Genomic DNA, 26,837 nt, shown 5'->3' on the forward strand with positions numbered 1-26,837 from the left:
TTCTGGTTTTTCAATTGTGAAAGTTTATCTTCAACACCTAGAGCTGTTGAATAAATCTAGTACCTCACTCAGTATTTAGGTTTCATTTTCATTTTTGCTGAGAAGTAGGAAGACAGGTAGATGTCAGCCTAGCTGAAGATTACACTCTTACCTGATTGCTTAGGTCATTTAGCACTTGTACCTAGAAATAAGCAGAAAGGCCAAGTTGTTCACATCTTCATTTAGTTCTAATCTAAATAGATGAAAATTGTGGGTCTTTGTTTTTTAATCAGAAGTCTTGTTTATCAGTATTCACTTCATTAACAGCAGACAAGATACTTGTTGTCAGAAATTTGTTTTTAAATGTATCTGTTCCTGAGTTTTAAATTTAAGTACATTAGCAGCCACTTAATCATCTTAGTGAGTTGATGAAAGGATCTGGTAAAATTTGAAAATACATGGCTACATATGCACAAGTGTATGCATGCCCACATATATACAGCAAACAGAAAACCCAGTCAATGAGTTCTGGCATTCTGTTTGTCTCTTTATTTTGTATTTTTGCCATGTGCTCTAATATTTGGAATTGAAATAATTTGGGGGTTTTTGTAATGCCTTTGCCCCTGTTGTTGTCAGATGTTCTTCTCCTTTAAGCTACATGTATTTTGGGACTGAGTTGTTAAAAAATCTGTCTTAATAGGTTGAATGGAGAAAAGAAGTAAAGCAGGTTTCACTCTTTTCAAGAACTGTTTATGCAATACCCTCCTGGAGCTGGAATTGGGAGTTTCTGGGTACTAATGAAATACAGAAATATGCATGTGTTATGCAAAAGTTAACTAGTTACCTAGGTATACTTGTGTGTATGTCTAGGTGGTCCTAGTGTAGCCAGTTTCAAACAGTGCTTTGTGCACAATATTTTCTGAATCTTCATTTGTGTACATTCAAATTGTGAATCAAGTCAGAATTTTAAGCAAATTTATTTCATCCTTCCTGCATTCAAATGTACAGCTATTTATTGTTACCTTATTAAACATTTATGTGAAGGACCATTGAGTTATACTCCTGAGAATGTGCAAAAATGTCATTTAGATCATGACAGCCTGCTGTTATATACACTGTTAGATACACTGGTATCTGAGAGCTTGCTTTGAGTGTGGAACGTTCTGTGGAAAAGTCGTGCACATTGGTAGATCTGGAATATAAATGTGTCAGCACATTGCAGTGGAAATGTTATAACCATCAAAAATCATTGGGACAGACTCAATCTTTCACTTCAAAACAAGCACTTTTTGAGTGGTGAAAATGCCAGGAGCGTTACAGCTCAAGTAGTTCTGTGCCTTTCTCACTGGGAACTTGGGGAGGTTTCAAGGGAACCCTGCCAGGTTTGACTGAAGCCTTAGCACTGAGTCAGAGAAGGAACATGAAGTAAGTTTGCCTTGCATCTTCTGCTATGAGCGCTGCATGGGCCATGTCTTCTCTAAAAACAAACCTTCTGAAGGGCTTTCGTTACTGGGGAAGATGTTTAGGTTAGGTTGAGTTTTTCCTGTAGAATTTAACACTGTTTAAGTAACATACTGGTCTGATGACCATAACATTTAACTTTCTCTAGGGAAGAGGCCTAGGTCTCTCATTGAACATGAGAAGTTCAATGTTTTCTAGGTAACACAAAACAGAATGGACAATTGAAAGTAGTTTTGTAAATCCTTACTGTTCACATATTCACTGTGTTTGTTTGGTTTTTCCTAGGTGTTTCTGAGTGCATCATCATGGGAATTCCAATGAATATTGGAACAGGTCTCTTTAAACTGTTACACAAAGCGGACAAAGAATCAACCCCTCCCAGGCGGCCTCTGATATTTGATCATAATGAATTTCATATTCCCATTGTTACATAGCACTTGGACATAAAACAAGATAGCAAACCAAGAAATAGTAAGCAAACATAATTTAAATTAAGCCAAGTGTATTACTGGTTCTATGTGTCTCAGTAGAAGTGAATTGGTAAGTGAAATTATATCAAAAGAATTGCCCAATTGCTCACCACCTGTGGTTAGTACAGACCCTGAAATGAGAGAGTGCACCAGAGAGTGGAAACAATTTTGAAGTGGATTTCACCTGATAACGTTTTCTTTTTCATTGTCTTTTTCAAGTGTTAGCTTTTTCTATTACCCTTAGTGGGTGCAAACTGTTATTAACTCAGTATTTATTTCACATGTATTCAGATTTTATTAAAAAATAAAAATAAATTGGCAATAGAGTTTTGTGAGCTTTCCCAGAATGCTTTTGGAAATGTTCTGCCAGCAGGAGCTGCAGAGGTCAGTCTACAGCTTTTAAGAACAGGAATTTCAGAAAGCTGAAACTGAGTCTGTGGTTAATTCATCGTGAGTTCAGGAACACCATTCAAAGTATTTGAAATATTTCTCTTTGCTTTTGGTAGCTTTAATGGGTTTTTCTTTATCCCAAATTATTGTCCAGTAAATTATTTTCCTCCCCAGGATTCTGTTTTGGGACCATATCTACAAGAAGCTGTACTTTGTGGTTGCTACTAAATTCTGAGAAGACTGTTGTAAGAATATTGCAAATTATAGATAGCTTTTCATATGACAGCCACTGTCTTGACTGCTGGAATCAGTAACTTAGAGCAGTCCTAGTTTTGGGAAGGTTTCCTAATTGAGCAGAATGTTCTTTGATTTTATTATTATAAAGTAAAAATTGAGGGATGCTGTTTTTATGCATTGCCATGAAATAATTTGAAAGTATATTTGCTGTAGTCCACTGAAGCAGTTATCAGATAGATCTCAATCATTTCAGTTTTCTATGTTTACATTTACAGTGGTGCTATGGAGGGAAAGTATCTTAGTGTTTTCTCAGCAGTGTTTGGATACTCAGTGTGCTCGTGATATGAGTCAAGGCTGGAGAGAAATGAAGTAGAGAAAAAAGCTGAAGTTGTCCCCTCATGAAGAAAAAGCAGGCTGCTGAGTATTCTAGCATTTGAAAATAAACAAGTTTGTGCTGCAGTTTGTCTTTATGTCCACCAAAAGTGTAAGGCTACGTTCAGAGACTGTAAATCTATTGGTTTTAGTCTTCAGGTGCCACTGGGTCTGTCGTTTAATTCATCCTCCTTGCAGACAAGATCTCATATGAAATTCAACGCAGCTATTCTCAGATTATTTTGTGTTTTCGGTGAGATGCTAAGATCTACATTTGCCTACATTTTGGCAGGGTGAAAATGGAGAATGTAGTGCATTTATCATGTGCTCTAAAAGTTACATATATTTCGCTATCTTTGTTTTAGCAATAGAAGTTTCAGAATAAATTAAACTTTTCTTTGTGATCTCAGTGAGATTGCCACTTAGTCATTTGTCTATTTCTTTGTCAAGATGTAAATTTAACATGGGTAAGGGCTTCATGGAGAGAAAGCCCATAAACCTTTCCTGTGATTAAGTACTTTGTTTTATCATGGGAAGTTCTACTGATAGTGCTTGACATTTTTGTGAATAAAGATTATTTTCAAGGTCTAAATGGGTGGAATTTGTACTGGAACAAATAACCGCATCTCTCCTTTTTCTGTTTTTTTGGTTGGTTGGGTTTTTTATTTGGTTGGTTTTGGTTTTTGGGTTTGGTTGGTTGGTTGGGGCCAGGGGGGGTTTGTTTGGTTTGGTTTTGGGTTTTTGTAAATATAGAAAAATGAGCTATTTAAATGCTGGGTTCACCCTCTTGTATGTTTTAAAATTAAGACTAAAGTTATGTCTTTTATCATTGTCTTGAATATGATAATAAAAAAAAGCAGAAGTAAAGAATGTGTGAACCTTGTGTTTATTTATGGGTGAATTATATTTCTGCATAATTTATGGATGAGCTGACCTCCATTTCTTTGTGTAGTTAATAAGACAGTAGAGAATTATTAAGCTTAAATCTCAGGTATTTACAACATAAATGAATAAGTAATATAAAACCTATCTTGCTTAAAGCCACTATGTCTTGTCCTTAGAGCATGCTCTGAGCCTCACAAGTGTTTCAACCAAAAATAGATTGTTTACAAGAGCACTCTGAATTAGTAATTATTGTTTGAGCTCTCTGTACAGTCAGTAAACAAATTAGCTTTTGGATTTTACTTGTAAGCAGCTTTTTTTAAGCATCAGTCAGAACAGTCAAGAAATGAAACGTCGGAATAGTAAAATATGCATTTTGATTAAAATTTGTAGCTTTAGTTTGGGTTTAATTTTTTAAAAATAAATATTATTTTTTCACATATTCCTTTATTTTTCAATTTATATGCTAATTGAAAATAGTTAAGTGGAAATTTTCAAGAAATAAATTTGGTTTTGAATATCCATATCCTGCTTTCTCATCTTCTTCATTTTTCCCATCTGTTTTCAAACAAATTTAAACTTCTTAATAAATGAAGCACTTTCTTGGTGTGTTTATCAGGAAACTACTTCACACATGTCTCTTATCTGCAGAGAGAGAAGAAAACAGCTGCCGTGTGCTAAATAGGTTGTTATGACTATGGAAAGTTGGAAGTAAATCCAGAACTGTGCTGCTTTGGTCCATAACTTGAAGAAATTTGGTATAGAGGGCTATTCCCTTTTTTGCTTATTTATGCTTAAAGAAAAAAAGCAAAGGCAAGCATATGAATGCTGTGTTTTGTAAATTAACTACACGTAGGAAAAAAATTGTCTGTTTCAGGACAGATGATGTCAGAGCATTTGTCACTGTTTCAGTAGAAGTTGCAGGAATCACTGCAACAGGAATTCCTTAATTTTTCTATCACTGTGCCTTTAGACAGGAATGTCTTTAGAAACCCATAGCAAACAGCATACAGATTTTCATAGTATTTGCATATTTGCCTAAATTATTCTGTGCAGGTAACTGTCTTCAAAGTGGTTGGCTAAGCTTTGTATTCAGACCTAGGAAAGTCTTTTGGTAATTCAATATATTCAGAAAAAACCAAAACCAATTGGCTTATTATATTGTCTGAGAACAGAAAAACTAAAAGGGACCAGATTAAAAGATAGGTTAATATTTTAATGCACCAATACTTGGCAGGTTATTTGGATGTGATTATGGTACTGATACAAATGCATAGCAAGTTTATCTTGAAGAATGAATACCAAAGTCTCACAGGTATCACAAAGTCTCACAAACAAGCCCTGCTACTTTTGTGTTCCAGTGCTTGTGAAAATGAATTAAAGTTTCTTGTGACTGATAAAATGAAAATTGTATAACATCCCTGCTAATGGAATTAGATCATACTGTCATCTTCCACTAGAGAGCAGCGTTTTCTTTTGAGGAAAGGGGTAATGGGTAGCTTTGTTAATTTTTTCTATTAAAAACGGGGGTTTTTTGCAATATAAGGACTATGAGAGGGAAAGCTACCTGTTAAAATCATGTATGTTAGGAAGGAGATGAAGGGACTATATTTTCTTAAGAAGGAGAGAGCAGAGTCCACATATGCTTTTTCATTAATTAGTAAAAATTTCACTTTCATATCATTTGTCTATCTGGCTTAAAAAACAAACAACCAAAAAGCAGTACTTCAGTAAAGGCTATAGTCATTCCCGAAAGAGTGTCGTGAGTTGCTCCTGGCAAGTGATAGAACAGCAATCTGCAGTGAGTGGGGACTTGTCTTTTGCAGCAGCATTTTCCATGCAGCCGAGATTGTTCCAGTCTGCATTCAGTCTCTCCAGCAGGCACTGGAGAGCTCCCAGAGTCGCTCTGAAGCGTGAAGTTCTGGCAGCTGCCTCAGGAGTGTCTCACATCCTTCAGCTGCTGCACAACTCCAAGGCAGGGCTGCATTAAAAACATTTGAAGGTGATGCTGATCAGTGCAGGAGACCAATGGTTAGGACTGGAAATAATATGAAACAGGTGGTCTTTGGGTTCAGACAGCTGCAACCAGCAAGATTTATGGAAGATGACTTCCACTTGAATGTCTGAAAGCTGCAAGGGTGCCTGTAGTTTGTTAGTTCCTGTTGGATTTGCGAGAACCTGGCATTGGCTGGCTGTGCTTAGGAGCTCTGTGGGCCTTGAGCTGCTCTGATACTGCATGGCTTTAACCACCACCGTTACTTCTGTGTGCATCAGATGGTAAAAGGTGTTTCTTCATCCAAAGGTCTTCATTCACAGGTCTGTCCTGTGAGTCCAAGCCTTCAGGACCAGGAATAATTGGAAGCAAGGACAGTAGATAGAACTGATTTGTTAAGGAATATGGTGGTTTCTGATGGTGTTGAGGATAGAGGGAAGAAAGCTGAAAAGACAGGAAATACAGAAATAAGCAAGTGTGTATGGAAGCAGAGTAGAAATTCAGGTCTGCTTGGGGAACAAACAGAGATGGCAGCTGGGTAAAGTGACACACAGATACTCATAATGTCTTTAAGGAGTCCTAGTGAAGTAATGGAAATAGCTGGGAAAAGGACAAGTATTCATTCATTCATTCCTGAGAACTAAGATTTTGTCATTTGTCCTGGGGATTGCTCTTAATGGCTGTGACAAATGATAGGTTTAATCATCATTAATTTTGTAGATGGCTGTTAACAATGAGCAGTAACCCTGAATTAATTCCTTCAGGTATTGTATCTGTTTAGTTATAAAGCTCTTTCAACCGACTGTGCATAATACTGCTGCTGAACTACAGTGATTGCTACTATTAAGTGTAAAAACTGCTGTTCCTGATGGGTTCTGGTTCAGCTCATGTGGAAGACTGTAACTATAATAAGCAGGCAAATAGGAATCTTTTAAAATGTGTTAATACGTGCAGTTAGATGAGAAATATTCCTAGAAAATCCTTAGCTGAGGTGTTTTTAATAATATGTAAGTTGTACTGGGACAGGAGACAGAAATTACATCAATTACTTTCAATTACAAGTTACATCAGTTCCTTTCGTGTGTCTCTTCCTAGACGAGAGGTGACAACACCTATGAAGAGCAGACATGTAATTCAAGGAAGTCTGGGAAGGAAAGCTATTCTATGTATGCTGTGTTGCTGTTGATCATAGCCCTGTGGTGGCAGACACTCATTGCAAACTGTCTTAATTTTTATGTTGGTTTCAGAACCAGATAGTGCGGAGGCATCTTAGTCCATGGGTAAAAGAGGACATGCAGGTGCCTTTCTCACTGTGGCTTTCAGGGTCTACAGAAAGCTGGGGTACCCCTCCAGATTTCATACCAACTTCTCTCTCTTCCACGACAGAGGTGTTTTGTCAGGTGGAGACAGTGTTGGCCTGAAATGAAACTGTTGCAAAAGCAGCAAGTATCTGGATTACTAACCACGGGCATATTTTTCTCCTTTCACTTTTGTGAAAGTGTAGGTTGCTTGCCTAATCTTTTGATACATATGACAATTTTCTTAGTGAGCATCCCTTTTATATGTTAAATTGTATAGATTTTTAGAAGCAAAATAAAGAAAATTGATTTCCAAGAAATGCAAAAGCAATAGTGAAATTATGCTGGTAAACTTCATGAGTCCCAGAAAATGCCAGAATTAGTTGTGAGACTTGGAAATTACTTTTCTTGATTTATGATTCCAGGGTTTGTTGGTTTCTGGGAATTAATTAGTGCGCTGTGATTCATCCTGATGTGTCACAGGGAGGGGATTCTTTGGCTCAGGTTGATTGACAGCATCCCCATGGTAAAGTGCTGATGGTGTTAGGAGTGATGAGGATGGCTCTGGCCATGTCATGGTGCAGGCTTGAAGCAGGGACAGTGTGTGACTCATTTCTGTAGGGCACAGTGGGTAGGGGATCTCTTTCACGGGAAGGAAGGACAAACCTCACCCCTTACTCTGCCCTGATCCCTGCACTTTTCCAATTCAGTGATGCTAAAATGTCTGCTGTATGTGTAGGTACCTTGACAAGCCCACACAGTAACTTGCTCCCTTTCCCATATGCCATTCTTCCAGATTTTCTACTCATGCAAATATTTTCCAGTTACGTCGGAGACTTTCTTTAAACTTTTATTTTTCAGGAGATACATAGTTCTTCTGACTTATGCTACTGCTGTGCATTTTCTAGTTCCCTTTGCATTTATTTCTGTCTCCTTGTCCTTGTTTCTCCTACAGATTCCTCCCTTCTGGACCCACAGTGACTGTCACTGCTGGTGACACTGCTTCCCTGCAGCAGTGCTATGTCAACCATACTGTGCCACTGGCTGGATTCAGCTCAGCCATGCAAGGTTACTGTGAACACTTGCCTGGAGGATAATTAAACCACTCAAGGAAGAAACATCTCCTCAGCACATCTGGATGTGGAAATCTACTGCCATCAAAATTACAGCTATGGTCAAATAACTTCTGAAAAAAAGAAAAAGACCTTATTATATAAGGTAATATATTTGTACTTTAAACTGAAATGAAAGGCATCCCTGCTTCATGTGGCTCTTCGTAAGCACTGAAAAGTATATTCAGGCCTTTAGATCTCGACTTACTTTTGTCTTTAGCCTGTTCCTGCTTTCTTCTTCAGCCTTCCTACTTAGCTGGCACAAATATCTTCTGCCTTGCTTGTGTTTGTATGTATTCTGTTGAAAATAAGTGTGGGGAAGAATGAGCAGCACAGCAGCTTGGGAAGTAGCTGGCAAATGTAGAATCAGTGAACTGTTGCTGCCACAGACTTATAAGACCTGGGGAAATCTTTAGACTCTGTACTTTAGATTCAGTCTGTTAAAGACTGTTAAATTAGAATAGTCTCGCCTGAGCAATATGGTTGTGAGAGGAGATTACAGAATCATCAAGGTGAGTGAAGGGACTATGCTTGTGAAATCATACATGTTACAAGGAGTACTTAGTGAATAACACTGACAGGATGTGGGGATTAAAGAATGTGATTAGCATCTGCTGTGTATAGTTCTTCTCATTCTTTCATCTTCCAAAGAAAGTCAAAAAGGCTAATAGTTGGTGCTGTTGAAGTCAGCTGCAAGGCAGACACTGACTTGAGCTGGAAAAGGAGAGGGCAAAGCAGTGAAGCTCTAGGCTGCCATTAATGATCTTGGAAGGGGAGGGTGGCAGCTCTGAAGGTGAGTTAAGGGGAAAAAATTCTAGAAGTACAAATAGCCCATGGTAAAAAGGATAATATTTGGCTTGCCTTGCTGATGAAGTGTATTTATCCTTTATGGAATATCCCTAGCAGATTTGGAGACTTCTTATTTTGGTTATTCTTTTGCATAGTCTTTTTATTACCAAACTGGGGCTTAATCCAAGTCCCCTGGAAACCAATTACAGAACTCAGCAGAACTGGATGAGCTTTGATATATGCATTATATTAAATATTTCTATCCATCAAACTCCCACCAGTAAATCCATCTTTATAAGTTTCAAACAGTTGAACAACACTTCTCTAAATATCATTGCTGCAGACTTGATTCAAAAAGAATAATTTTAACCTAAATTCCTTTTAAGGCTTCTGTGCCACTCAGGACTTTGTCTCAGATGTTCCTCCTTATTCTGGGCTGTGCTGGATATGCTCTTTTCCATTTAGTATGGAGGTGGGGATTTTCTATTTGTTTGGGGAGTTGTTTTTTTGTTGTTCAATTCTGACAAATCTTGGTATTTATAAAAAATTAAGTTCTAAATTATTTTTGTGCTATTTTTCTTTTAAAAATACTAACTTGAACTGTTGAATGTTTAATTTTAAGTTTGTGTTATGTGTGGGAAAAATACAAGATAGGTTGAAGATCTGTAGTTCATTTTAAACTGGACGACCAAACCTTGTGGAAGCTGGTAATGCAGCTGCCACTGTGCCAAGCTGAGACATTATTTCATTCTGGAACTCTCTGATGGCTTTCCCATCCCTCCAAGGCACATAGGCTGAAGCAGAGACTCCAGTACTTTTGCCTTTCAAATGAGAGTGTAATTTAGGAGTTGCTTCATTTCACGTTTCTTACTGCTTTCAGAACTGATTTTGGTTAAGTCCAGTATTTTTTGTCATTGTAACCACCATTCTGTCTTAAGTTTCATCTTGGTCCATGGTCTGCTTGGTCCGAGCAAATTGACTACAGCAAGTTGTACAAGGGTTTCTCTTTGACTTTATTCTCACTGTCATCCCAGTGTTGTGTTTTCTTCCTACAAAAATCATTTCTCTCTCCTGCCAAGGAATATCCTGCAATATTAAAAGTAAAAATTTCTCCTCAAATTAGAAGCATATCGAATTTATGCAGTCTTCCTGTAAGCAGAAATCCATGTATCACTGTCAAGTAGCAGTTCAGGTCTTAGCCATGAGTATGACACACGACTTGCTGCAAGTCCAGCATATTTTTCAATGCTCTCACCATCTACCTTTGTCTGGTTTTCACAAGCATTTGTAAAACTCTGCAAAATTCATGAAAGTACACTAGAAATGCTTCTCCTGTATCATAAACCAGATGAATTCAGAATGTTAGAGCATTTATTATGAAGCAATAGCAATAATAATCCCCTCCAGCTCCCTACAATCCTGTTTATCTTTTTTCATGCATGAGGAAATTTTGCAGTTCAACCACATCTGAGTATTGGTTTGTTCCCAAATGTGGATGTGCTGGGTTCTGGAGTTTTTTTAGGAAATGGGCTGCCACCTCTGTTATCCCCTTGGCTTAAGCACTGCAAAATAGATGAGCTGTGGGATGAGCTCTTCAGGCACGTGTGGAAAGACAGGTGTTGCACAGTATCGAGAGAAACAGAGAGAACCACACTTGCATGCACACCTGTCTCCATTTCCTCAGGGAGCCCTTTGGGCTTGGACTAGACAAACTTGGACTACCCTGGAATTTTGAGGACTATTGACTTTCCTGGAGCCATCATCTTTGAGTTCAGTTGTGCCATCATCAAAGCACAATGCCCCTGGAGTCCCTGGAAAACTTACCTTGTAATTGACATGGAGTCAACTCTTAAACCCTTGTATGTCAGTGAGCAGGGCAACTACTTGCTGTGAATAGTGCATATGTCATTCTTAGCAGAGCTAAGAGATGGAACATAAGGAAATGCTTTTGCTTCTTCAAGGGCCTTTAGATTCAAATCACATTTGAAAATACTCATTGCTGACAAAACCAGTGAAGATGGTGAAAATGTGCTGAGGCATTCTCTGGAATCTCTACTATTATATTTGACTACCTTCTTCAACTGCAGTTTGGGTTTTCTTCCTAAAAGCTCCCAGTTTTTGCATGGCTTGTTTTTAGAAGTTGCCCGTGGACGTTTAGGGCACCCATTTATTTTTATCTCCCTGTTAGTGCTAAAAGAAGTAAAAGCAAATGATTGGTATAAATAATCTTTTGCCTTGACTTGAAAAGTGACCTAGAAACGGAAACAATAACAAACTGCAAGCAACAGCTTTCAAAGGAGCTGTTTAACATCTGCTTGCTTATAGAAGTTAACCACATCACAAGCCAGCCCAGTCTCCCAAAGAAAATTAAATCATGCCCCTGGTCTGTTCTAAGCAGATGGGTACTGGGGATTTGCTTGCAGAGTGTCTTCCCTACAAAAGCTGCAATTCTTACGCCCCTGCAGGACTGCCACCAATGTGCCTCCATAGGCTTTCTGGTTTTCTTTTGCTGCCTGTTTTTGGAAGCAGTTGTCTGAGAAACAGAAGTGATTGTGCGTATTCACAGCTCCAGGAGGAGACCCTTTTCTTCTCCCCCTCCTCACCCCAAACAAACAAACAGCCTTCCTGCCAGCTATTCTGCCCTTGAGGAAGGCCTTGTCTTTCTCTTTTAACATGTTGATTAAGTAAAACAAGTTTTTTTATTTGCTTTTTGAACAGCCCAGGGGGGAATCTAAAACCTTCAGCAAACAAATTTTGCTTTCTGTTGAAGCTTGTTGAAAATGACTGAAGTAACTCTCTCATCTTCATTTTAATTTGCCCAGAGTGGGAAAAGACCATAATAATTTTTATCTAAAAACTGCCTAGTGCAGTGCAAGATTAAGTGACTGGTGGGTTTTATGGCTACAGAAAAAAAACAAAAAAAGGGCAAAAAGTGGCAATATAATCCTCTAGTCTGCCTTCCTTCATATGGTATGTCACAGCAGTTCAGTGAAGAAAGAGCTAAACCATTTCCTGAAGTTCACAGTTACACATTTTTGGGAAGATAAATGATCCTTGTGCTTCCGTGAGTGTCCAACAGCAGCTCCCTCAGTCTGCAGCTGCAGCAGGAGCTCTGAGGATCTCAGAATTTATGGGCATAGCCCATTCCTGGATACGATACTGCCAGGTGAAATATTTTCCCTGGGCACTGCTCAGACTGCTCATATTATGGTTTGGGGTTTTTTAATGGCCAAATGACATCCTTTGATCTGCTGGCACATTAAAACAGCACCTTCCTATCCTGCAAGTGCTAATTAATTGTCTATCAGTTACATTAATATGAAAAAATAATCTGCTGTTGAGAGCTGCTCAGCTGCTAGTGCTTTGTGTTACACTCATGACAAAGTCTCTGTGGTGTTCACGTTGTACCTTAAGAGCTCTAATCTTTACTTGGTGATTTCTTGTATTTTTCATGTGCCTGTCTTGGAGATTGCATAACCTTCCTTCCATTAACTTATGGTAAATCTCTCAATATTTTTCTCTAAATCATGGTTTGAATCATATGATTACATGAGAAGCGTAGCTTTTGTTACAAAGCTGTTTCTAGGACACACGACTGCCACTGGAGCCTGAAGACCTGTTTCCTAAGGGCTCCAATACCAAAAAGCAATAGAAATGTCTCCCATGTATTTAAAATTAATTTTAAAATCCTCTAATCTTAAAGAAAACCCTCTGGATTTGGCCATTAGAATATGTGATTGGTTCAAACTAAGGATTTTGAGGAGGGGATTTACCAGGAAACCTACAGCAGCAGAGCTGCTGCTGCTGCAACTTGGGCAGCAGTAAGCAGGCAGGTGCAGAGGAGGGAATGTTTGAGGAGTGACAACTAATTCTGCACAGAAGACTATTGTCCAATGAAAAGTTCCATTAGAATGAGTATAAGAAGCCTCTTTTAAAGCCCAGATATGTCTAAGGGGTGTCCTATCAGAAAATATCAGCATTCTGGGATACTGTAGTGATCTGAATTTGGGTCACTGTATAAACTTTTGGCATAATAAATTAGCATCCATTTCATAATTTGAGTCTTCAAAGTATACCCACGTCTTATGAAAAATTTCCCTGCACTTGCTAGAGAAGGTCTACACTGAGTGAAGTACAGAGGTAACAGCAAGGTCCCTCTCTTATACAGGCAAGGGTCTGACAGCTGGACCCATGGAAGAGACATTTGTGCAATGAGAAATTTGTCTGAATTGTTCTGAGAGCTAACTTGCCATTTGCAAGACAAATGGAGTGTTAGAGACTCAGATATGACAAAAATGTAGAAACTGCATTTCCAGAAAGAAAGAAAGAAACCTGGTACAACAGAGATTGATCTGCTCCCTGGCACTGTCTGAGAAGGGCAACAGGCAGTGTGGATCTGCAGGCAAAAGGTGGGGCAGGCAAGGCATGATGAGAAGATGAATGTTTTATTTTGAAGAGAAGGCAAAGGACTAAGACACACCTCTGGGAAAGGCAGGAGTAGCAGTACCCAGAGCCACCACTTCCCTCTAGGTTTTGAAATGAGCCTCAAGATAGCCAAGTTATGCCCTGCCTGAATGCTGCCTTTGCTGTGTTACTGCAACCCCTGGTGAAAGGTGCACTTGAGTGCCCAGTCAGGAAGAGGATGGAACTCGAGATTGTCTTTATTATTTCAAGTAGCAGAGAACTGCTGCTTTGACCTAAAGCAGGGCTCTTAACATAATGCCTCATAATGAAATTTGATGGCATGTTTCCTTTCCTTTACAGGAAACTGTTTCGGCACATACACAATAAAATAATATTGTTAAAGGAGATTAGCTGAGATTAGAAAGCCTTTTTAAAAAGGACATATTTGAATAACTTGTGCAATCTTTCTTCAGTCTTCCTGTGCATGTGCCTTCCAAAAGCTTCCCATTGCACGGTGTCCTGTGGCAGGCACAGAGGGCCCGGCAGTGGCACTGGCCAAGGGAGGTCTGCTCCAGTGGGTGACACCAGGCAGCTTTCACTTCCCACCCCTGCTGTGAGGCCAGCAATGAATGCACACTGGTTAGCTAGCACTTGTGGAATCTGCAATTACTGGACCTGCAAAACTGTTCAACTTTAACTAGAGAGAAATAGGCAGATTTTCTGATAAAAGGTCATCTCTCTGCATTTTGTATAGCAAAGAAAGTTGTTGAAAAAACCATGGATGCAAAATTAGAATTAGTCTACAAGAGCATTAAATAAAAATTAATGGACCAAACATAAAAACACTTGTTTCAAAATCACCCCATAGTTTCAAGTATTGTTGTAAATAATGACTTAAGGTTGAGAACAATTCCTAACTCCTCTTATTCTCTGTCTGCCTTTGCCTGAAGTAGAATGCATAGCACAATTGCATGTAACCCAAGATGTTTTCACATGAGAGAAATCATCATCTACTGAGCTACATAAAGTGGCTTGAAACTCAGTTCAGGACCTGAATTCTCCCAATGGGTATGTTAAGAGGAAATTTTAGGGAACAAAGACTTTCCCTTGTACCTCACTAAGTCCAGGTCTCTGGATACTAAATCAACCACGGGGTTGGTTGGACTGGAGACTGTCAGATGATTGCGGCTCCTTCTTGATATAATTGGGTTAGTACCACTACCAGTAAAGCCCTTTCAGTGTAACTGAAACGTATGAAATGTGTATTTAAGATGAGAACTGCTTGTGGTCATTCTGCAGTCTGTTTGTAAATTGAGCTAACGTTTGGTGCAAGTGATGTTGGCAGCCCGTTTACTTTCAGACAGAAAAGTTGTTACTCTCCTATTTCTTTGCTAAACAATTGCATCCCCCTGCTACAGCTGACTACGGACACATCTGTACCCTATCTGTAAATGACCGGGTCTCTGGTCATTCATGAAGAAATTTACAAGGAAGATGAGCCAGCAGCTATTACTAGTGTTTAGATCTCCTATGCAAACTTTTGTTTTTGCAAATTGCAATGGACAAAGCCCGTAAGCAGTCTGTTACTGTTTTGACGTTTAGCTTTTCCCGGTTTAGGACGAAATAAATCTCGATGTCTGAAACTGCCGCCCGGTGCCGACTCCGGCAGCCTCAACAGGCGGCCGCTCCTGCCTTCGGGAGAGGGCAGCGGCACGGCCCGCCCGGCCCGGCCCGTCACCAACGCGGCAGCGCCGCCTTTGTCTCGCCGCCGAGACACCCGGGCTGGGCACCCCGTCCTGGCCCGGCGGAGCCCGGGAGGGAGGAGCGGCGGAACCTCCGGCAGGCCGCGCCGCGGGTCCCTCCCCGGCCCGCCCCGCTCGGCGCCGCACGGGGGCCGGGGGCGCCCCTGACTGACGGCCGGGGGGCGGGCGGCGGCCGGGCCGGGCCAGAGCGGGCCGGGAGAGCGGCGGCCGCTACGGCGGGCGGGCGGCGCGGAGCGGGGCAGGCGATGCGATGCCGCAGCCTCGTCTCGGCGCAGGCGGCAGCTTTGTGTAGCCAATATGGCTGCGTGCGCCCGCCGATGAAAGGAGGCGCCTGGAGCTGAGCCCGTCTCCCCGCACCCCCTCCCGGCCGTGTGGCTGCGGCGAGCGGCGGAGAGAAGTTATCCCGACTGCCCCGCGGGGGTGCGGGGTGCCGGGAAGCGGCGGCGCTCCCCGCGGCTCCTGCTCCCGGCGGTCGCCTCCTGCGGGCAGGCGAGAGGAGGAGGAGGAGAAGTTGTTTCGCCGCCCGGGGGGGCGGAAAGGAGGGGAGCGGGGCGCCAGACGGAGGAGGAAGAGAAGCAGCAGCCCCTGACGGCGGCTCGCCCCGCGCCTGCTGGAGGAGGAGGAAGAGGAGAAGGAAAAGCCGCCCTCGGCCCAGGTCCTGTCCCAGCTCCGCTCCTCCTCTCCGGACGAAGTTTCGCCGGGGGCCGCTGCGGGGGCGCCGGGTGCCGGAGGAGGGCGGCCGGCGGCGCCCGCCCCGCCTCGGCCCGCGCCTCCCCGGGGGCGGCGGTGGCGGAGCGGCGGGGCCGGGGGCGGGCGAAGTTTGGCCGGCGGCGGCCCTGCAGCGGCCATGGAGCCCAAGCACAAGGAGCTGCTCGCCCAGTGCCGGCAGAGCCTGGCGCAGGCCATGACCGAGGTGGACAAGGTGGTGGAGCTGCTGGAGGCCGCCGGCGCCCTCGGCCCCCGCGACCTGCGCGACCTGGAGGCGGCGGGCGGCGGGAAGGCCGAGCTGCTCATCGCCCTGCTGCTGGGCAAGGAACGGGACCACTTCCAGGACCTGCGGGTGGCCCTGGAGAAGACTCAGCCCCACCTGCTCTCCATCCTCTACCTGAACGGCGTGGCGGGGACGCCGGCCGCGGCCGAGACGGCCGGTGAGTGGGGCCGGGGGCGCGGGGCGGGAGCGGGAGGAGGCAGCGGCTGCCCCCGCCCACCCCACCGGGGCAGCGCGGGCCCCTCGGGGCCCCCCGCCCGAAGGTGGGAAGGGAGCGGGCGGGGGTCCTCCTTTTCCGGTGGAGAATGAAACTCTCTCGTGTTTGCTCTTGGGCTCTCGATGCTTGTTTTCTGCTTCCGACCCTTTCGCTTTTTCTCCTGGCGGGAGCGCTGGTACTGTCCCCGAGACGTGCCGCGGATGCTGCGCCTTGCCCATTGGAGAGGCCAGCCTAGCCTGGTTCTTGCGGCTGCTCCCCTTCCACAAAGTCGGCTGTCGTCTGGGGACTCGGGAAAACCGAGCCCGAAGGGGCTTTTTCTCCCCTGAGTACCAGCGCCGGTGGTGTTACACGGGCGCTTCTTGACGGGGCAGCACTGAAACTCCCCCGTGCAGCCGCTCTGGCGGAGTTGGCCGGCAGGCAGGACTCCAGCAGATGTGCCTTTGAGTAAATATTGTAACTCTTTTTCTCTGGACAGCCATGTGTTTGTTCGAGGCTATATTGTTGTAATTCTTCTTGGTGGTTAGAACAGGGAAGAACATTGATTATGACGGATTAGAACATTGAGTTAACTGCAAATCCAGACGAGAAGCTTTTGGGTGTAAAACACCTCCTTAATTAAGATAGGCTTTGATCCACAGGTCTTTTGCCTATTCTCCTCCCTCCAAACCGAGTCACAGCCTACTTTCATGTGTACAAACCAAAGCTTTAAAATTACAGTAGGTGACAGTACATAACGTCTTGCAAGTGCAGCTCTGTTTCTAAATGAACAATTGGAGTAAATGGTAATTCTGTATTAAAGTGATGTGTAGGTATTGTTATCCAGCGTGACTAAGTTGACTGACTTAGAAATGTGGGGTCTCTCTTTGCTGTTGTTACTGGATTCAGGATTTACAGTGTCACTACCTATTTACATAAGGAAATGCTTTGGAAGGGCTTCCTGACTCTTACAAATAATACAATTTCTTTAAGAAAATAAAGCTATTTAAGAGCTGCTTCTGTCTGAAAAATCGTCCTTGCATGTGTGGTTGCACTGTGTGCTCTGCCCTTACTTGAATTATGCTGAGGATGGTAAGAGTTCCGTAAATGCAAATGCTTGGGGGTCTTAGGTTTTGTTTTATTTCAGTGTAGAGTAGTGTATAGCCTTTTCTAATGAATATATGGCAGGACCTCACAAGATGGGGGAGAAATGGACTGAACAATAGACCTCAATACTTGAAACATTATGTGGTCTGACATCAATGGGAGATGAGGGCACTCACTGCCTTCCAGAATGGTACCCATGATGGCTTTGTATGGTCAGAGTACAGCTCATTCTTGTCTTGTTGAGAAGATGGATTGATGGAACTGTGTTACCAGCACTCCCCAGGCTTCAAATTAAAGGTGTAAAATATGAAAAGTAGAAAAAAAAATAAAGTATATGTTAGATGTAGTAATAGTCTTCATTTTTAAAATGAAAATTGGAATTGAAGAATGTCTCACAGCACTGAGTTCTTAAGGGATAAGTAGTTTGATTGTCAAAGTGAGCTGTATCCTGTTTGACTGTGTTCAGGAGGCTTAATCTGAGTTAAACGAACATGTGTGGGACAAGGGTGTTTCTCTGATGTGATGAGTTTTAAAATGCTATTACTTTCAATTATCAGTGGTAATAAAAGGTAACTTTGAGAGTTATGGATTTGTTTTCCTTGTAATAAACATGTTTAAAAAATACTTCACAGGAGATTGCTGACAGCGAGCTTAATTAATAATAAACCATAGAAAGGTGGTGGACCTGAGCCTTCTAATATTGGTGTATATATTCCAGCACCCCTCTGAAGAGGTTTTATGGTAATTAGTCATGAGACTGCTTGTGTGTCCACTGAAAGTCTCTGGTAATTCCTGGTCTTTTTGCGAGTTTGTCCTGGATGTGTTTGACAAAGAGTTAATGTTTGAGGGTAACTGTGATAGAAAGGTTCTTGTTGAACATGTAATCAGTTTTATTCCAATATCTCCCTGTAGGAAGTTTGACCACCCCTCTGCTCTTCTCGTGCCATTTGGGAGTTTTGCTCCTTTTCACTGGAGATATTGTAGGTGGATGAGTCAAGTCACTTTTTGTTTCTTGGCAAGAAGTAAGATGTACATGTGGCTGTGAGAAGTGTTGGATTTTGTATTTAAAATACCAAAGTAAAACAGTCCAAGTCACCTAAAATGCCTTTATTCTTAAAAGTAAGAAATATATATCTCAAACATCCCTTTGATTAAACCTTTGAGTTTGAGTTGGATAAGTTTTTTACATACATTAGTGTATGTAAAAATGATAGCTTACAGTGGTACACATAATTTTGTTACTGTTTTGAAGAGGAGGCTAATAAAGTGCATATCACCTGAATGCTTGCTGGAGATGAAAACTATTTGTAATCAATAATGTCTTGTAGTGGTGTTTGCTAATTTCTTTTTTCCAGTATGCTGCTATTGTGAGGAAAGTGAGAAGGTAATTTAGCAGCATAATTTTGTTCCAAGTATCAGAAATCAGCATACACACCACTCACTACAGTAGGATCAGTGTTTCTTCATCTGTTTTGATTTGTGCCATGCTTGCCATTACTTTGTGTTTTCTTCCTTCTCAGTTCAAATATTGCCTCTTTTTGTACTTTAAAGGTGATGTGTGAACTCTGATGGGAACTCTGGTTGCTATTTACACCGGCAGTTCTTGTGACTGGCTGGACAATGTAGAGCTGACACTTTTATAAGTATTTATCTGTGCCACACAGAGGGAGGTAAACAGCTGGGCAGACTGCTCATGGGAAATAACTGGGGTTCTGGTAGCTGCTGCAAGATTTTTTCACTCTCTCTCTACTTTACAAAGAGCTTTTTTATCTTTATAGAGTTTCCCCCTGTTCAGTCACCATTTAAAGACATTTGTCTTCTATGGGGACTTCTAATTGCTGATATTAAACCTTAAACTGTATAGTTTCTCCAATAAAATGTATGTTTTTTAAGTTTTCTCAAATTTGAAATAAAGCACAATATGCCCAACAGTGTTAGATAAGAGTGCAAAATCAAACAGGAAATTACCTTCTGTAAAGCAGAAGCTACAACCAAGTGGGATTTTCTGTTTCATTTAATCATGTTTGGAGACTTCAGTTCTTCCTTGAGTAAAAACTTTGATTACTACATTGCACTTCTTTGTAAACATGAGAGAAATTGGCTCTGCCCATGCGAGAGTGGTTGCTTGGCTGATGTAAAATCTAGTATTTTACACATGGATGAATTCTTTAAGTAGTGTGCTAAGTTCTTTGTTTATTTATTTGGGAGTGAACTTATAGATTACCATTAAATACTTGATTTGGCAAATGACCTTCATCATGCATCTGGGAAATCCTTATCCTGATAGAAGTACGTATCCTTTCTAATATGAAAATAAATGATTTCTGAGCATTCAGTTGTCTCTTAGATATGTTGCTTACCAGAAAATGTTTCATTCTTACTATTGCTATAGGTGAATTTTGTGTCATATAAAGAGTCCATGACAATAATGCAATGGAAGATACTTCATTGTGACAAGTGCTGTGAAGATGTGTTTTCTTTACATGTAATTAAATGACCAGAATGCAAATCTAAGGAGCCCGTGTAATCTTCGAATTGCTTCAGATAACATAGAGCTTTGTACTTACATTTTTGTGATACTACAAAGACTGGAATAGGCAGGTTTGGTTGTTGAGCTTGCATTTGTTTTCAAGATGAACATGTGGGGCTACAGAGACACACTTTGTCTTGAAACTGAGTAGATTGATGAACTCAAAAGCTTCATTATGGCTTGCACAGTTAATAAAATTTTAGGTTCACATTTTTCTTTTGTATTAGCAGTTGGTCTTCTGTATTCCTCCAGCTGCAGTCAGTGAGCATGTGTTAGGCTTTAAAGGTGTTTTCTTTAACAGTTTCAAGATGAGAATTTAAGTTTTAGAACTCAAAATTGATTGCATATTTTAAAAGATCTTTAAAGGGGCAAGAAAGAAAGAAAGAAGATGGTTGTAGATTGAATTTGAATATGTTTCTTCTATTATTTATTAATACTTATTTTTCTAATTGTGTTTGGTCAGACATAAAGTGTTAATTCCCAGTCAGAAAGTAAATGTGGACATGTTTAAGAGTAGTGAAAAAAGGAGGAATAATTTCAATTTTCTCTGTCTGCTTTATATATAAAAAAAAGAACTAAGTAGTTTTGGACAATATGGGATTTGAAATCACAAAGTTTTAAATATTTCAAAGTCTTTCAGCATATATAAAACCCAACACAAAAGGCAAGCTCTTTAAGTATAAATTTAGGAGATAAGCAGCTGGAACCCACTTCTCTAACAGCGTCATAGAAGACCCACAGGAAATGCAGTAATTTCAGGGTTGACCTTGAAGAACTGGAATCATTACTACTTGGACCTGGTGCTGGGACATCCACATTTTGTTTCTTCTTTCCCACCTCTCGCAAAGTCTTGAGTGATCCCCACAAAGCATTGGCTGGTGACTGGCTAAAGGAGCAGGATTGAGAATTTATGGTAGTGAGGAGCTGAGATACTCTGGAGGAAGAGTGTGAGATGGGGAGGCAGGATGTGCTCTCCGTGTGGGCACACAGTTTGTGGTAATTGGGGTGGGGCTGTGGCCATCCCCAGTGGGCACAGCTGTGAGCAGCAGGTGAGCAGCACTGACAGCAATGAGCCATGGAGTGCCCAGGGACACTGACCAACCACCAAAGGGAACAGAGGGCACACAGGGGCAGTGCATCAACATGAGGGGGATAAAAGGTTGGGCTGAAGAACAAGAAGGGCAGAAGCTTAAAGCCTTCTGAAGTGGTCTGGTGATACTTGGTGTGTTGTGGCTGTCTTGACTGTGGCATGTGCTGTGACATATGCTGTGACATTCCTGTAGGAGGAAGGTGGAAGAAAGGGGAGAAGACAGCCTTCTCCAGGAGATGAGAATTAGTGCTGTAAGTGTGCATTCCCAGAGAGAGGGGAGAATGAGGAGAAAATTTAAAAACATGATTTACTGACTCAAGGACTGAACTGACAATTTTGTAATTAAGTACAATTTATACTCCCTTCTGTCACTGAAAATTGGAGAGTGGGAGAAGTAGAGCAGTATGTTTGGGTTTTTCCAGACCTGTTATTAGTTCCCAGGGTAGCTATGCAAGCCTTGTTGCAGGATTTCTTAAATCGTGTTGATGAAAAAGCAGGCAGCATTCAGAAGTCACCTTTGGAGGAGTACAGCTCCTCAGCAGCACTGAGCAGTAATTACCCACGATAAAATACCTGGCAGTAGTTTACCAGTACCTGTGTGTCTTCTGATGATCTCAGAATTTTGGTATCTCGTGGAATTGCCAGGCCGAAAAAAATGCGGGGAGATTCTGGCAAGTGTCCGGATGGGTATTCCCAATGAACGTCTAATAGTAGTAAGTTCATGGAAGTAGGCTTTCAATTCCAAAGAAGGAAATGCATGTTTTAGTAGTTCATAAATCCCAAGGGTGGTAGTTCTCAATTACATTTTTGCTGTGCTCAGGGAGGGAATGGAAAGAGAGCTGCCCACAGTAAACTCCCAGGGACATTGTTTTCAGCAGAGTAAAGGGAATAAGAACCATTTTTGTGGTGTTGGTGCATCCAACTATCAAGTTGCTTTGGACACATACAGGACTTGGTGTCTTACAAAATCAGACATGATCACTAAGGAAAGCCAACATGTTTCTCTATCTTGCTCCTTACTTACTTGTTAAAGCTTAGAGATTGCCTGTTTCAGATCTTTAGCTTGTTTTAACTACCGTACCCAGTCTTACTGTTCTCTTGCAGCTGTAACAAGTCCTAGTTTTTTTGGACCAGATTTTTTTGGACCCCTTGTCTAGCTAGTGAAAACCAATCTACCACATGGATATTGACTTTGCACTTTCCAGTTCTCTCAGCGGTCTCTAATATGAACTAAGTATTTTTTCTCCCATTCACTACTTGCTTTTGCTCTTTTCTTTTTTTTAACCTTAATTTCTTTATTTTTGCTTCTTAGTTTTCCTAGCTATTAATTGCTACCTTAATTATTATTTTCTAGCATTAAAATTCCTTATTCAAAACTCCAGTTGTTAGAAAGATATCAATAGGTGTTGATAAATTGCTGTAAGGATTCCTTACTCAGTAAAATCCCAAGGACAGAGGCATCTTTCAGAGCCGTTCCGTGCTGTCCTGGTTTTGGCTGGGGTTAAACTGTGTTAAAGCACCAGCGCATATTGGGTGTTGGTGTAAAGCAATTAGCTCCTGTTGTGGATTCTTTTCATAAGAAGAATTGTAAAATGCTGTAGGTATAGTAATGCTAAAATATTTCTTTGTGTAAACTGGTCTTTGTGTTGATGGAGACAGAAAAACATGTTGTTAGTGGATGTAACTTTTTGTGAAAAGAGCTGTAGTTAGGTAGGTGAGACATCTAGGTTATGGAACTATATTGAGTAGTTCCTGGTGAGGCATTATTTGTGACCTTCAAGATGCAAGTCGTTGGCTGCTTTTTTGTGAACAGTGGCAATTTAGAACTGAGTCATTCTGATGGAGGAGCTGGCAAGTTTGCAGTGGCTGAGCTTTGGCTTGAGGCTAACAATGTTTTACTAATAGAAGCAGACAAGAAGGATGCTGTCCTCTGAAGAGACCGGTGTTGTTAGTCTGTCTCAAGTGTGGGATCCTGGCTCTTCCATAAGGGCTGTTTTTCTGAGTTCTCACTGATACTCTGGTATATTAATTCTTGTCAATGGGAGACAGAGTAACTAAAATATTGAAGGAGGTCCATAGTGCTATTCCTTAGGAACTAATTCAAAATAGCCAGTGCGCAGTGTGATGTGCAACCCTGTCATGGATTGTGGTGCACTGGTAGGTGTTTTGATGCTGATGGGGTAATACCAGCATCCACTCCTGTTGTAGCTAACAAAGAAGAAACTCTGGGAACTCCTGTTGCCAGCTGTTGTGCAAGGGTGTGATCTCCATGGGACACCCTTTCCAGGCTTCAGAAGCTGGTGATAGCGAGAACTGATGGTCCTTGAAGCTGATGGAAGTACTTGGCCACTTGGGGTGAACACTGAATGATATTTTTCTAGACGGTCTATGATTACTGTGTATACAGAATAACATACTAGAACTGGAAAGCCCTTCTTACCCAAACTGGTGTCAGAGGAAGTTAAAGGCAGCCTATTTTGTATATATAACACGACCTTCTTCTTCCTCACAGCTTCCAAAACCTCTAATTTCACAGTTCATGGGTTGAGCTGCTCAGCAGTTTGCTTGTTCACAGCATTAATATGTGTGTTCTGGAGAGCTGCTCTTTGTGTTTTTGAAAATTATAAATTTTTTTCTAGCTGACGGATGGAGGCATTTTATTTAAATAGCCTGTATCACCCTGATTAAGATTTGCTGACCTGCAGCTGGAGACGAGAAGCAAGTGCGAATGTAAAACCATTAGGTGTTTGAACTGGAGAGTTGAGAGGTTGGTTTTTTGCAGACTTTTTATGTAATTGACAATTTATTATGTATCAGATGATAAACCAAAAAACTTCTTCCCCACCTCAAAACCCTCAAAGCCAATGTTCTTTAAACTTTTTTCAAAATTAGTTTTCCTGAAAATCTCCTTTCGCTCCAGATTTTATTCTACCTGCACATAATTGCTGATTCACAAATATGTTTATTATTCATGTACTTACCTTCCAGCATGTGAGTCATCCCCATTTATATGTATCAGGTTGGGCATGTGCAAATGTTGGCAGAATCCAGGCCTTGCATACTAAACTCTCTGGATGGAACAATGTCATCAGTAAAGTACCTCTTGTACCTCAGAAAGTGAGGCTGATGGTTGTTTGCTGCTCAGTCGTGCTCAAAATGGAGTTTGTGTGGGAAGAGATGGCTGTGGTGTAGGTAGGAAGGTATTTTCCTTGAGGATGGATGTAAAATGTAGTGGGAATTGTGAACTCGCTTCTGGTATAAGTGAGCTGTGATCTTTTCATGTTGGTGCACCAAAATCCCTTTTCAACTCTGTTCTCTTTTTCTGAGACTGACCAGCTGACAGGTAGAAGTATGGTTGTCTGTAGAAGAATCAGAATTTTAGGGTTGGGGAAATCAAGCTGGTGTAAACAATTACCAGTCTGTCTGAATTATTACATAGATGTTCATGGGGTTTTTTAATAAGCACAAAACTATATTTATCATCTTTATTGTTTATTTTTCTTGTTTGTGTTTGGTTTTCTTGTGGCTAGCTTTGCTCTGTGGCATGCTTTTGTGGAAAAATCACCGTATGGGGAAATTGTGAGACTTGGGTAACCATGTGATCTAGCTCTTTTTGGAGCACTTATATAACCTGAGTTTGCCTTCCACAGTTATGATCCTCTTGCAGAGAGTGGTTGATTGAGTTGTTGGGAGTTCTTCAACTAGAAAGTGACAGAAGATTGACAGATGTTGTTTTAATAACTTCTTTCAGGGAATCTTGATACTTAGCTTTGAAGTTCTCTTAAATACTTCATGCATAATCTTGTGCACAGTTGCAGTGATTTTTAAGAAGGTCTAATTCACACTCAGGTCATGATGATGTGTTTTTCAGATGGTGAGCAAGTGCGTGTGTTTATTGGTGGTGAAATGAGGTTATCTCAAGGCTTTATTTGAGGCTAAATGCATCAGCACAACAAAAATACCCAGTTAGTAACTTCACTTCTCTACATTTAAAGTAGTTCATGAATTTCCAGTCTGGTTTTTCTTTCTGAACACTTTGATGAGAGAGTAATATTATTTGAGAGCTTGCTTAGCTTTAATTGAATGTAGCATGTGTTATTACTCTTTCAGTTTAAAGGCCATTTGACTTAAGTAGGTGTGGTTAAAAATAATATGAAATGCTGAGGTCTTAAAGAAAAACAAAACAAACAAAAAACTCCCCAACAAACAAAAAGTCATAACAGTAGGGTTTCCTTTGATTAACTGGTTTGTTCTTGTTATCAGTTGTTCCATCATGTACTTCTGATGGAAGGCTGGACTCTGAAGAAACTCTGTAAGTGTACCTGACTTTTAGTAATACTGAAAGCACAAGAAGCAGTGCTAAACCCTCTCAAGATCACAAAAGAGGTATTCTCAAGAGGGCATTCACTTTCAATTATATTATTTTCACCTTGAGGTATTGGTGTTTTTCCCTTCTTTTAGTGAAGGATGTACTGGGAATCTGACTTGTTCAATCCCTTTTCTGCTTTCTGTGGCAATCAACCTTAGGATGCTCAGGCTGCCTATTTTCCCCTCTCTATTTAGATATGCTGCCACAGCTTTCTTTTGCTGCTCTGACAGTGCACAAGCAATCCTTGTTTTTTTTTGATGGGGAAATTTGAAGTTGTGAGGCTTCTAGTTACCTTCAGGGCATATTGGGAAGGGACACTTTCTGTAAGGTGCATGGACTATTTTTGGTTAAGGGTCTGATTAGTTTGCCTCAAGGGGCTAACCCTGCTTCCCTCCCTACTGAATAACCCAAGGCTGACTTAGGTATAGACTGCAGACATGAACTTTAGAGACATGTAGTGAGATGTTTTTCTAAACTGCTGCCCTTGAAAATGTGTAGGCCAGCACTTTTACAGATGTTATATTCCAGATATATTCATTTGTTATTCTGGTTCATGAACCTTTCCTATTTTTCTGGCACCTTTGAGGTAATCAGGAATATTTCAGGGGCTGCACTGCTACAAGTGTCAGAGCAGTGTTTTGGCTGGGCAGAATGTTCCTTGATAACACAGAGTAGTGGTTTCAGATCCTAAGTTCAGAGATATTTTCTGCCTCAGTTTTAGGACCTGGTAGGATGTCAGGAGCATGGGTATTAATATGAAAATCAGTAAAAACATACAAGAAAAACTTGTCTGTCAAGGCTGGTGGCAATCCTGTTCTGTACAACAATGGCTGTGTGAAACCTGTGTGTAGTGTGTGCTGGGCTGGAAGAAAACATAGTGTAAATGCTGAGCTGGTTTTCTATCCCTGGCTGAGTTGATCTTCAGTGATATGCTGTGCATACATGACTTGCATAAAATTTCGTTTGTCAGGGAGTACCTCATTATATTGTCTAGAATGTCAAATCTCAATTTAATTTTAGAGCAAATCATAGCAAATTTCTTCAGTGCTGCAAAATGCCAGGTTGTTAGTGTGGTTTTGATACTGAGCTTGTCTTTTGAGGCCCGTGATTTCCTCTATACCAGTGATAAGCAGAAGGTGAAGGCAGACTGGTGGAACTGGAAGGATTGCAGTGGCTATTGCCTGGCTACAATAATGAGCACTTTGTTGTACTGTGCTCTCTTGTAAGGAGTTTCAGGGTGCTACTCTGAAAAGTTCTTCTTCTGCAGCTCTGCATTGCAACAATACAGTGTGGAATTGATTTGTTTTGCTCTGTGTCTGTTTAGCTTTCTTGTGGGCATGTGAGCCAGATCCTTTCTGAGGGTTGTAGAAGCTGATGGAGGAAATCCACATAAAAAGTTCTATGCATTCA

The 26,837-nt window shown here is 41.2% G+C and overlaps 2 protein-coding genes across 6 annotated transcripts in view; both read left to right on the forward strand.

The window, feature by feature from the left end:
- The window catches only part of POLR3A (RNA polymerase III subunit A), a 31,052-nt gene extending 29,159 nt beyond the window's left edge, over positions 1-1,893 (forward strand). For both annotated transcript variants that reach the window (XM_038140658.1, XM_038140659.1), the window contains one exon: positions 1,726-1,893. In XM_038140658.1, the coding sequence (XP_037996586.1) occupies positions 1,726-1,874 (149 nt within the window). In that variant the 3' untranslated portion in view covers positions 1,875-1,893. The remainder of the gene's footprint in view (positions 1-1,725) is intronic.
- A 13,455-nt stretch (positions 1,894-15,348) lies between these two features.
- The window catches only part of DLG5 (discs large MAGUK scaffold protein 5), a 98,053-nt gene continuing 86,564 nt past the window's right edge, over positions 15,349-26,837 (forward strand). For all 4 annotated transcript variants that reach the window (XM_038140192.1, XM_038140194.1, XM_038140193.1 and 1 more), the window contains exon 1: positions 15,349-16,298. In XM_038140192.1, the coding sequence (XP_037996120.1) occupies positions 15,998-16,298 (301 nt within the window). In that variant the 5' untranslated portion in view covers positions 15,349-15,997. The remainder of the gene's footprint in view (positions 16,299-26,837) is intronic.

The sequence above is a fragment of the Motacilla alba genome, chromosome 6, assembly GCF_015832195.1.
Source record: "Motacilla alba alba isolate MOTALB_02 chromosome 6, Motacilla_alba_V1.0_pri, whole genome shotgun sequence".
NCBI lineage: Eukaryota > Metazoa > Chordata > Aves > Passeriformes > Motacillidae > Motacilla > Motacilla alba.